Source organism: Pituophis catenifer, unplaced genomic scaffold, assembly GCF_029215685.1.
Source record: "Pituophis catenifer annectens isolate HBS135680 unplaced genomic scaffold, rPitCat1.0.hap2 SCAF_1, whole genome shotgun sequence".
In the NCBI taxonomy this organism is placed as follows: domain Eukaryota; kingdom Metazoa; phylum Chordata; class Lepidosauria; order Squamata; family Colubridae; genus Pituophis; species Pituophis catenifer.
In genome coordinates, this window is record NW_027256881.1 from 256,241,855 (window position 1) to 256,254,285 (window position 12,431).

A 12,431-nucleotide genomic window follows, 5' to 3' on the forward strand; every position below is an offset into this window, starting at 1 on the left:
GTTCGGGAGAAGACGACAGAATCAAAATGTCGTCGAGGTAGCATGCCAAACGAACAGGAACTTCTCTGAGCGACGCCGCCACCGCCGCCAGCAACTTCGTAAAGGTCCTCGGAGCGGACGAAAGGCCGAATGGCATAGCCCGATATTGAAAGTGGTGGTCTCCAAACGCAAACCGGAGGTACTTCCTGTGCGACTGATGGATGGGGACGTGCAGGTACGCTTCTTTTAGATCCACCGATTGCATCAGATCTCCCCGACGAATGCAGCCTAGCAGAGACTTGAGGGAATGCATTTTGAACCGGCGGTACAAGATGTGTTGATTGAGACGTCGTAGGTTCAAAATGCCTCTCCAATCGCCCGAGGATTTCGGTACCAGGAATAGTGTGGAATAAAAGCCGGTCTTGAGTTGTTGCAATGGAACCTGTTCTATGGCCTGGATTTGCAGCAGATGGTGAATCTCGAGCAACAGAAGAGATCGCTTCTCCGGCTGAAGTGGCCAAGGGCAGTGAAGATAAAAGTCCTGAGGCATGGTGGTGAATTCCAAACGTAACCCTTCGGTGACAGTTTGGACAATCCAGGCATCCGATGTGGTAGTTGGCCACAGGTGAGAGAATGCCTGGAGCCTGCCCCCGATTGGGGCCAGAGGCGGTGAGTCACTTACCGCGTCTGGAAAAACGACCTGTTGACTGTCTGAAAGGTCGCCTGAAGTTGGATTGTCGGCGACCGCGGTCACGAAAGGACGCCCTGTCCGAAGTAGGTTGGTACTGAGACTGCGAAGATCTGTAGTAAGAGGCGCCCCCGGCGCCCTGCTCCTGTCAAAAGGGCTGTCGATTATAAGGCATATAGCGCCTGTCCTGACGTCGGAAAGACGTGGGTAACACCTTCTTCTTATCCCTATTCTCGACCAGCACAGAATCCAGGGATGAGCCAAATAAGGCAGGGCCTTTGTACGGGGCAGCAGTCAAGCGCCACTTGGACTTGGCGTCAGCTCTCCAATTACGGAGCCACAAGAGACGTCTGGAAGATACTGTCGAAGCTAAGGCCCTGGAAGCGAACTTAGCTGCGTCCAAAGACGCGTCGGCCGAATATTCAGCAGCTGCGACCAGTTTGGCCAGGTCCTGCTGTAATCTTGCATCCTCCGGGGGAAGTCTCTCCTTCAATTGACGCAACCACACCAGCGATGCCCGATTGAAAAAAGATGAGGAGGTTGCAGCACGAATGGCCCAAGCCGCCGCTTGGTGTGTTTTACGAAAACCCATTTCGGCTCGTTTGTCCTCAAACTTGAGGCCATCCCCAGCCTCACCTACCAGGATTGAAGACGATGTGAGACTCGCCACTGGATCATCAATCGTAGGTAACTGCAGGAGGGCATCCAACGCAGGAGCCGAGGCATAGAGCTTTCGATCAAATGAATTCGGGCCCGACAACGAGGCGGGGCGGTCCCAAGGCTTTTGAACAACCTGGCAGAAAAGATCCGGACAGGGAACAAAGTCCTCATCAGGTTGAGGTAGATTGAACAAGTTACTATTAGGGCCAGATGGAGTAGATGAAGAGGAACCCTGAAGAGGCGTGGAATCCATATTAGTGGCAGCTTTTGCCTTGCGTAGGAGAGAGCGAAACAAAGACGGCTTAAATAGACCCGGAAAGGCCGGCTTGTCCTGAATCTCTTCTTCATCCTCTGACATCTCAAAGTCATCTAGGAAATCGTCCTCCCGGGCTGATTCAGGCACAAGGCTACAGGCAACAGAGTGCTGTTGATGTTGCGCACCAGGGGGATGCATGGAAAAGGCAGAAGTAGTAGGGCACGTAGGAGCTGGGAAGGCACCAGTGGCTTGTTGCAACCCCATTTGATACATATGGGACATGGCCTGAGTGAAAAAGGCCTGAAAATCCACAGGCTGAGGGAACCCTGGGCCCGCTCCAGGACGGAGGCCGGCTGCAGTGGGTGTAAAGGTAGCTTCAGGGCCTGACCTGGAAGCGTGAGAAAAATGGCTTGCAAAACTAGATGAGCGGGACCTGACACTAGCCCTTGACTGATTAGTCGCAGACATTGGAACCTCCTGAGAGGTCGATGGACCATCCTCCCTCAAACTACTGGCCAACAATTCTACATCATGAGAGGCCGAGGGCTCACAGGTCACCTCATGGCTCAAGCCTTCAGGAATTGGTCCTTGACCAGGGTCCTGGACCCGTTGCCTAGCCTTAGCAAACTGCTTTTCTAATGCCTTATGCCTCCTTTGGGCATCTTTATCTGCAGTAGCAGATTTGGAGGACTTCACCTGCCTGGAAGCCTTAGACTTCTTTCCCCTGAGCTGTCTAGGGGAAGGTACTGGGGAGGGAGAGGGACTCCTGTCCATATCAGAAGAAAGAGCACCTTCCTCTCTGTCCTCCATGATCAATCACCCCAATGAATTAGTATTTATTGATTAATTAATTGTAAAAAGAACTTATCAATTCTATATATATGATTGAGAATTAGTAATATAAATCGTGCTTTATAAATGTTCTTTTTTATTTTATTTTATTATTATTATTATTATTATTATTATTATTATTATTATTATTATTATTATTATTATTATTATTTTTAATAAATGCAATAAGTATCTACAAACAAAACCAGTCCATCAATATAACAAGGCAACGGCCCCCTTTTTTTTTTTTTTTTTTTTTTTTAAATATGAATGTAAATCAATTTAAGGAATATATACTTCCCTGGGTCTCTTTCAGGCACCCTTCTGCAGGCAGTTGTGAATTGCAGGTACGAGCAGGACAGCGTCCCCACCTGCCGGCAATCTAGCGACCCTGGAAACCAAAGCCCAGGTCGCTATGGCCGCGGAGAATCTAAAGCGGTGCCGATGGTCAGGGCCCAAAATGGCGGCCCGCGAGGCGAATCTCCAGGAGTCCTAAGCCAGGCGAAACAAAGCGCCTGCGGCCGGACTGAAGCTGCAGTAAAAGGAAGCAGTCACGATCTTTAAAACAGCTAATGAGTATGCCAGCCGGCAGGGACTCAAGCCGATCGATCCAAAGGCCACTAAGACAAATCGGAGCCTCGCAAAGTGACTGGCAGCAAAATGGCGGCAATAGCAGCAAATGGCGGGAAGACTAGAATAGATTTAAACCGCCAGCCAAGCCAAGCTGCTAGCGGCGGCCGGAGCCCCGAACCGCCGATACGCGCTTAAAACGTCTCCAAGAGAAGGCAGACGAAGCGCAGCACCTTTAAACTGTAAATAATCAATATTGAGCTAATTCAGCCAAGAAAAGACAAAATATAAGAACGAAATGTAAACTAGAGAACAGACACTCAATGCTATTGCAATGGCTGAGTGAAAAAGTCTGAGGAGGAAGCAGGAAGTCAGGTGGATGCAGCTCCAGAGGGATTTGATTGACACTCAGCTGTGCGAATAGGAGTGATCGTATCCCATTCTGAGGAGTGTCCGAGCAGCGTGTAGGAAAAGTATTATCACATTCACTTACTTCTGTTATTATGTAACTAGATACCCAGAATCCAAATTCAGATTTAAGATTTAAAAAAAAAAAAATAGAATCACCTACAAATACACAAGGAAACAGTAACAAATAATCTCTAAATCAGGATGCAATTCTGCAGAAACGTGAAAAATGTGGGTCGTAAACTAAATGAGAATATTGTGCATTTTAACACTCACAATTGCTGAGAATATTTTGAATATATGGAGTTATATTCAATTGTGCCTTCTAGAAGAATACCTGCCATACAGGCAGTCCTCATTTAGCAGCCACAATTAGAGCCAGCAATTTAGTTGTTAAATGAAGAGATTGCAAAGTGAAGCATCATGAATTTATGATTCTCCTTCAGTTTTCCTTTGGTTTGCAGACCAACAAAGCTCATAAACACAAAGGGTGGTTGCAAGATTAGTTTTTCATTACCAACATGGTCTCTAAATGGTCTCTAAACAAGGAAGTCAGATCAGATTTTCTTCAATAGGAGTTTCTTCAGCCTCCACCTTTCCAAGATAAATGTGATCATGTCCTCTCCCAAAGAAAAGAGGACATGAGGATACTTATATTTCTCTTCTGCACACCTCAATTTGCATAAAAGTTATTAGAATCTCTGGAGTGGGACATAAACAGAATTGTACATGGGAAGAACAATGGAAACCATTGTTACACAAGCAACTTACAGGCATAACATTGCATAAAGTTGGTAACCCTATCCAGAGCTAGTACTGCAGCAATGAAGCCATGTTGTTTCTAGAAAAATAGAAATCCATTATGTTGAGATTAAATTCAAGCTTGTTTATACCCATCACAACTCCACAAACTGGGTTAGACTGGCTGGAAATGTTCCACAACATTTCCAGTCAGGTTTGTGGCATCAATGAAAAGCTGACTATCATCAGTGGACTCAAAATACTTTGGACTAAAGAAATATATGACTTCTCTCAGAAGCGTCATATATATGCGCTAGAGTAGGGGTGTCAAACTCAAGGCCCGGGGGCCAGATTTGGCCCACAGGATGCTTAGATCTGGCCCGCAGGGCTGCCCTGGAAACAGCAAAGGATTGGCCCATGGTGCTTCTGCTAGGGAAAAGCAAGGGCCACAAGAAGCCCTCCCTAGCTCTGTTTTTGCTGGCAGAGGGTTGCAGGAGGCCGTTATAGCCGAAAACAAAGCTTGGAGGCCAGTTTTCACTGGCAGAGCGCTCGGGCCACCACAGGTGCCCCGGCATAAGTGACATCAAGCTGGCCACGCCCACCCTAGCCAGTTGCACCCCGTCCCAAGGTCAAACATAAGCCTGATGTGGCCCTCAATGAAATCGACACCTCTGCACTAGAGCTACTGCCACCCTGACCACTCCTTACCCACCAGTACCAGCTGAAACCACCCAAAAAGAGAAGAACTTTTGCAGAAAGGTACCTTCATCCCTTTACCCCAAAGGTAGTCCAGTAGGATACCATGATAGTAACAAAAGCTCCTGGGAGAAGAAAAGAATTTAGATAAGCTACTTCATAAAGGTCCTTTATACCTGAATCACCAATACTTCCTGAAGAAGAAATAACACCATCAAGAAAGGGAAGTTGGCAATAAGGCAATAATTTTCCAACAAGGCTAGATCAGACTTTTTTTAATATAAGAAATTCTTCAAACCACCACTTTTTTCAAGACAGACAGGATCATGTTTTCGCAGAAAGAAGCAATTTAGCCATCTCTTGGATCCAGCCACTGACATATCTACTCAATGCTAGAAGGAACCAGGAAGGGCATTGTCCCTGATCATATGTACCAACCTTCACACTTGAGAGAGCCCTCAAGTTTCCCAAAGTTCAAACTAATCTCAGATAACATTAGAACATATTATCTCTATTGTCACATCAAAATCTATTAAAGAAGCATCAAGCTCAAAATTAATGTAAGCAATTTTATCCTTGAATTATTTAGCAAAAGTGTCAGTTGCCAGTTGAAACATCAACTCAGCTCCACTATTCTTCTAAAGAAGGGAGTAGGCTAATCTAAACAAAACCACTAGAAATTCTAGACACAACAACGACAGAGAAGTAAGCATTTCACCACTCTTAACCAACAATGTATAACAACATATTAATGTAGAACATGAGCACATACCTGTGGTCAGTCTTATTCGTTCCTTGCTAAAAAAGGCTGGAACTCACGTAAGTTAAAGGAAAGGAGAAGCAACATGAAGCAACATGAAGCATCAAACTTATCCTTCTCTTAATAATCTAACTTTTTAAAAATTATTTCTACCTGAATTCACCTAACCCTAAACAGGGCTTTATTTGCATTAACTATAGTTCCATACCAAATGCACTAAGCCATGGTGCAAAAACCATGTTTCTAAAATAAGCTATAGGTAATTCAAAATCAAACATAGCCCATTCTATTTTATTACGGAAAATCTAGCTAGGATTTTGAAAAATCTAAGCAGATACATAAAATTATACTCATTCATCACAACTATTTGACAGAAACCAGGTCTGCATGAGAAAAATGCCTTGTTCCATAACAGCAAATTGGCCATATTGTTGGTCTTTACCACAGAAAACAATATTCTTGAGAACATCAGTCATAGTCAGTTTATTTCTCACTGGAAGGTTTTACAGATCCCCAAACATGGCAACTAGATACAAGTATTCTTGTAAGACTGCCTTTGGTACCTGGCAGTTCAGACACCATTCCATTATATTTTTGAAAAAAAAAATATTTTAAATACAATTAATTAGGAGGGATGTCATGCTGTTAAGCAAAGCAGCAGATTTTAACATTATCTTTATTTCGTAGAATGCACTTCTAGATGTTTCATAGGCCCAAAAGGCAGTCTTAGAAAATAGTAATAGTGAATTGGTGCTATGTTTCTAAATTCGTCCAACTGCCCAGATGTTTTTGCCTGCTTAGATAAAATGCCAGAGTAAGCCAATCAAAACTCAGGCATATAGGCCTATTAACAAACAAGCCTAACATAACTTCAAATGTAAAAGAAGTATATATTTTAGATCAAATAAAGGCAACACCAATAGGTCTACTTTAGGTTCTGATTAAGTGAAATGTATACAAATATAAGGCCAAATATCATGGCTCTTAGAAAGAAGGCTGAAGGAAGGAAAGAAAGAATACCTAATCTTCAAACTCGATTTTAATATGTTCTGCTGAAGAATAGAGACTGTTTCATAAAGTGTTCATTCAGAGCAGTAGTTGTAGCTATCTAAGAATTAGGAATTATCTTATTAGAAATCTTTGCACATTACCAAATTTTTTAAAAAAAAATAATGCAAATTAAAGGCAAATAAGTATAAAGCCACATCAGGAAATAAATTATCGGACTTTAGGCAGCAAATGTCTATTATAATATTGTCTGTTATAATAACTAAGACGTTATCAGGAAAGAATTTTAATTTTTATTTATTAAATTTATATGCTACCCCTCTTGCTATTAAGCAACTGTGCATGATTTTAATTTGTACAAAATTACATTAAATCTGACCTAAAATAAAATAGAGTTATGAAATAGAATAGTAGGATGATATTACAATAGTACAAGGGCCACAAATATCTAACTCACTGATAGGCTTTAAAGGAAATTTTTATTAGTAGCAAATGAACAAAAATATCAGGATTATTTCTACAGTATTACAATGAAACTGTACATTTTACAAGTAATTTATAATTTAGAAGACAAAGAATTGCTCATTGAAACATCAGTACCTAAGTATTTTTAAAAATATGTTTGTGTATTAGCCCATGAACAGTAATTCTATGTTTTACACTGTACAATTTTAATGATTAATCTGAATCTCTGGAATAGTAAAAGAAAATACTGATTTTTTAAGAATTCAAGCAAACCCAGTGATGAATTAGTACTAAAAAAAATTTAAAAGGAAAATCTTGTATGCCCATAAGGCAGTTGTACTATGAAAATAAATGATTAATGGGCAACTTTTGTTAGACAACACTAGCTAAAGGACTGTTTTTAACCTATTCAAAGAGTTAAAATCTTTATAAAGGTATAGATGGTGTCAAAAGTACAGATATCCAATACTAGAAGGTATTGTCTAATGAAAGGGAAAAGGGAAATTTCTCTCACTGCCTCAGTCTCATTCTTAAGATCAGCTGCCCTGGAAAGGTGGTTATGGAACACTAAAAGTCTGTGACTGGAAACTTCTCCTATTCAAATGTCTATTAATGTAGAATCACTAGGGTGCTAACCAATGCTTTAAATATTTAAAATAAAATGTTAGTATTTAAAATACTAACATTTAAATTAAGGAAATAGAGAATTGAAATTGTTACTCAAGGATCCCAAAATACATGACCAAAAAAAAAAAAAAAAAGAATAATGACAGTCATTATAATGCACTGGATTTTTTAATACTAATATGGATTATATAATTTGTGACTCTTTTTATTATAGAGTAAATCCCTCAGTTAAGATAAACTGAGGTTCACCCTATTAATATACAATTTATGAAGGTAAACGTTAAAGCATATTGAAAACCTTGTCCCTGGATACCAACTGTTGGAATTAACTCAGAGGAGCCATCCAAACTCCAAAAATAAAATGTTCACACCAGGTTCACCACAAACAAGATGTTTACAAGGCAAACTGTGGCCATTCGATTCACAGGGCAACTCCCTAAAGACAAATGCAGCATTTCCAATCAATTTTCCATAAAAAGTGTGGAAACAATAAGAGCACAGCCAAAAGCTTTTTGGTTTCCCTCATAGGGTTTCTTAAACGGGATCGCCACTTCGTTAACTCTAAAAGCAAGGAAAAGTCCAAACGGTGCCCCCCCCCCACAGTACAGAATTGCGCAAAGCAGAGAGGAGTTGAGGCCATGACAAGGCAATTTCTCGCAGCAACTGCCACGCACACAAGCCCTCCAAAAAGCTAACGTCGGCCACCAGATGCGTGGAGGTTTACAAGAAACCTTCATCCTGGGCGTCAAATTACCTATTTTTTTTCTCCTCCCTCGGGGACGGCTTGTTCCGCGTTTGCCGCAACGGAAATCACTCCCCTCCTCTGCCACCACCACCCCCACCGCATCTAAAAAAGCAGTGCCCAGCCTCGCATTGCCATCAGCGATGTCTCTCTCGCCAATGCCACCATCCCACGTCCCCCGTCATCCTTTCCCACACTTGTCTTACGTCGCACACCGGTACCTGGCAAGCCGTTCTGATTGTGGCACACCAGGACGATACCGTCGCCCACGACGCCATCCAACCAGCATCCTCAACTGCCCAGGCTAGGCGACCTACAAAAAGCTTCCCAAGTATTTACTCCTCCCAAGTATCACACAAGCCGAAATCAGACCGGGACTCAGCAAGGTATTTATTGAAAGGCCAGTGCTTCTTCTTCCTCCCCCCCCTCCCCTTCCCTTCCCCTCCCCAGACAAGCACAACCCAAAGCGCGCTGAAGAGGTTTCCTCCTCCAATGGGGACGAAACGTTTGCAAAACCAAATCGCCAAGCTCGGGAGCTCAAACCAAAACGTAACTTACCAACCCGAGCTACTAATATTCAAAGACATTTTCATTTACTCCTCCCTCCCGAGGTCTCCGCTTCAAGAGACCTACCTTCAACGGCTGTGCTTCCTTTCCCTTCCTTCCCCCCCCCTCACACCCCACTACCTGTTGTGGTGTCGATACTGCCCTTAAAACTACTAAGAACTCCCCCAAAACTGTCAGTTTCCGAAACTGTCGTTTTCTCCCACCACATTGGGGCTTCTTCTCCTGCGCTCCAGCGAGCTTCCCCATCTGTTGAAAGCAAGCACGCAGACACACGCACACGCACACACACACACACAGTACACAATGTCTGGATGCCCCAAAGGTACTTTTTTTTTTTTTTTTTTGCAAGAGGCAACTGGACTTTCTGGTTTTTCTTTGAAGACGTTTCGCTTCTCCATCCAAGAAGCCGAAGAAGCGAAACGTCTTCAAAGAAAAACCAGAAAGTCCAGTTGCCTCTTGCAAAAATTAAAAATAAAAAATAAAAAAGCTAGCACCCATTGGGACAACCAGGACCTGGATGACTGAGAATCTCCATATAGACGTATATAAAACGTCTGGATTGTGGCGAAAGAAACAGACCCACCGCCGAACATCCTTCGGCTCCCCACCCCACATGTCATCCCTAAAGCTGGCTTATTTTTTTTAAAAAAAAACCCCGATCCCTTATTCTCATCACCCGTCCACCACCCATGACACCACCCGGCGTCCATCTTTCAAGGGCTCCGGTGGCTCCGAGTCTCCCTTGTCACTCAAGTCTCCCTTCTTACGGGCAAAAGAGCCCGAGGCGATGGCCACCACCTCGGTTTCTCAACCCTCAAGGGAGGCTTCACGAGAACCCAACGATCTCCAGGATTCCTTATCGCGAAGCAATTAAGAGGTGCTTCATCCCCACACACACACACACACACCCTCCCTCCTTCTTCACCTCACCTGCCGCGGCCGACGTCCGGGGGGGGGGTCCTCAAAACGACTCGCGCTCCCCACCCACCCCTCCCACCTCCGGCAACAACCGAAGGGTTTACTACCGCCACTTGCTGAGTACGAGATGCCTAGGCCCGGCCAACCGTCCGCTCAGCTACCGCGAGAATAGAAGCAGACTGCTCTATTCTGACGTTGGAACGCTCGCGATACTTCGGCCAGAAAGGGGAAGTCAGGGGAAACCGAATCGAAATTTCCCCGGGGGAATCAGCTGATAGCGCGCGCGACTCGGATCAAATTCTCCGCTCTCTCTCTCTTAGGGCAAGCTTGCCGTATATAAACAGAGAGCAAACCCCACACTCACTAGTCCTGTTGATGTTGCCTCGTTGGATAATGTAATGTCTGCAAGTAAGCAACCGAGAGTAATATACTGTATTTTTTAAATACTGCTTTCATAAGTTTCGTGTAGGTAAGTTGTGTAGTATTTCACATGCCTTTGCAGCTGCAATAGTTCCTAGTTGGTAAACCATTAAAAAAATATGTTTTAAAAGACTTTAGAAATCTGTGAAGTCTGGTCAGACTCGGGCATCCCAAGAAGAAACTCTTTGCTTCTGTCCTCAATTTTACCTTAATGCTGTTAAAATTTAAACCAAAACCACTGTATGTTTATGTATGTTTGCATTTTTTTTTATTTTTATAGACTGAAGACAGCATTTAATTTCCTTGTACCATGTATGTGCAATGACAATAAAGCAAACTATAAACCTGGGGTGAAATCTACTTACTTCCCTACAAGTTCGGAAGTGTGCGCACCATTGTCAGGTCCGATTGTAGACCCTCTGTGCATGCGCAAAGCCGCCTACGCATACGCAGAGAGTCAAAAACAGGTTACTTCCTGGTTAAAACCAGGAAGTGATATCCGGGTGGGTGGGTGGAGCCTCATGCTGCCACCCCTACCGGTTTCCCGAACCACCCACTACTGCTGCTACCAGTTCGCCTGAACAAGAGTGAACTGGTAGCATTTCACCCCTGCTATAAACTATATAGTAGAGTGCCTCAGGCAACCTTGTTCCAATCCTGTTCAATTTAGGTCTCAAGATCAAGCAGAAGAGTTAAACCTCAGTACCAAATTTCTAGAGTAAGGTCTCGCTCCATTAGATAATTAGCAGTCTGGGATTATTTGGGGGTGTTTGCAGCCTGATCTAGAAATTCTAGATAACATTCTGAACCTTTAATGAAATGGTTAAAGCATATATGGTGAATTAGTCCCTGAAATATCCAAGAGCTACAATAGCTATTTTGGGAGCAGCTATCTTATATTTTTGAAGCTTGTCAGGCTGTCCTTTTTTTTTTTTTCTTTTGTGCTGTTTTTCAAACTCTACAAAATGATACAAAGCCAAGGGCCCCTTCACAGGTTGGAGCTACTATATTTAAACTTACAAGACTTTTTGGCCTCTTTCACTAATTAGCACACTGAGGGAAGACGAAAGAGAGGGGACAGAGTTGCTTTACCCTGTCTCTCTGTATTCAAAGGCTCTAGAACACAGGTGTCAAACTCGATTGCGTCACCTTGATGTCATGTGACATATCGCAACGTTTTTTGCCTTTGCCGAGCAGGGTGAGCATAACCTGCGCATGATGCATCTGGCCTGCAGGCCACCAGTTTGGCACCCCTGCTCTAGAAAAATGTTAAATTAACACTTTGTTCTTCCTGTTCAAATGAAGGTGATGTACAGGAAATCCATTGCTTACAACAGTTTTAGTGGCCATTCAAAGTTACAACGGCACCTGAAAAAATTTTTCACACTTAACGACTGTTGCGGCATCCCCATGATCATGTGATCAAAATTCAGTCACTTGGCAACTGACTCATTTATGACTCATTTAGTGTCCCAGGGTCATGTGATCACCTTTTGTGACCTTCTGACAAGCAAAGTCAATGGAGAAACCAGATTCACTTACCAACCGTGTTACTAACTTAACAACTGCAGTAGCAAGAAAGGTTGTAAAATGAAGCAAAACTCATTTAACAACTTAGCAACAGAAATTTTGGGCTCAAGTGTGGCCATAAGTCAAGGACTACCTGTACTCAGGGTTACCTTTGTACAAACACAAAAAACCAGACAACTCCATTTGAACATTGGGTATTCCATGAACCCAAGGCTTTTTTCCAAATGGAAACTGTCTTGTATTCTTCAGTAGAAAATTTGTCAATGAATTTAGTACATTCATAAATTAATAAATATAATTCTGTTTAGAAACTGTTTGGCCAACTTTGAATCTAAATTTGTGATTAAATTTAAGCAATTCTTAAAGGAAGTACCGTTTTTGATATACAGATTTTTCCACTGTATTGCTGCTGAACAGTTTCCTTCCAATTAAGCCAGCTACTTTCCTTTAAGTCCAGCCATTTGATGAGAACCCAGATTGTTGGGGGCACTATACTGACTCTATAAACCACTTAGAGAGGGCTGTAAAGCACTGTGAACCGGTATATAAGTCTAAGTATTATTGC

The 12,431-nt window shown here is 42.9% G+C and overlaps 1 protein-coding gene across 5 annotated transcripts in view; it reads right to left on the minus strand.

Moving 5' to 3' along the window:
• BTBD10 (BTB domain containing 10) overlaps positions 1–10,064 on the minus strand; it is a 28,618-nt gene extending 18,554 nt beyond the window's left edge. The window contains exon 1 of one of the 5 annotated variants that reach the window (XM_070934315.1): positions 10,021–10,064. Coding sequence is in view for 2 of the 5 variants with exons in the window: in XM_070934286.1 (XP_070790387.1) it covers positions 8,653–8,720 (68 nt within the window). In the remaining 3 variants the exon portion in view is untranslated. The other 4 variants (XM_070934321.1, XM_070934294.1, XM_070934308.1 and 1 more) reach the window with 4 other exon arrangements.
• Between the last annotated feature and the right edge of the window lie 2,367 nt (positions 10,065–12,431).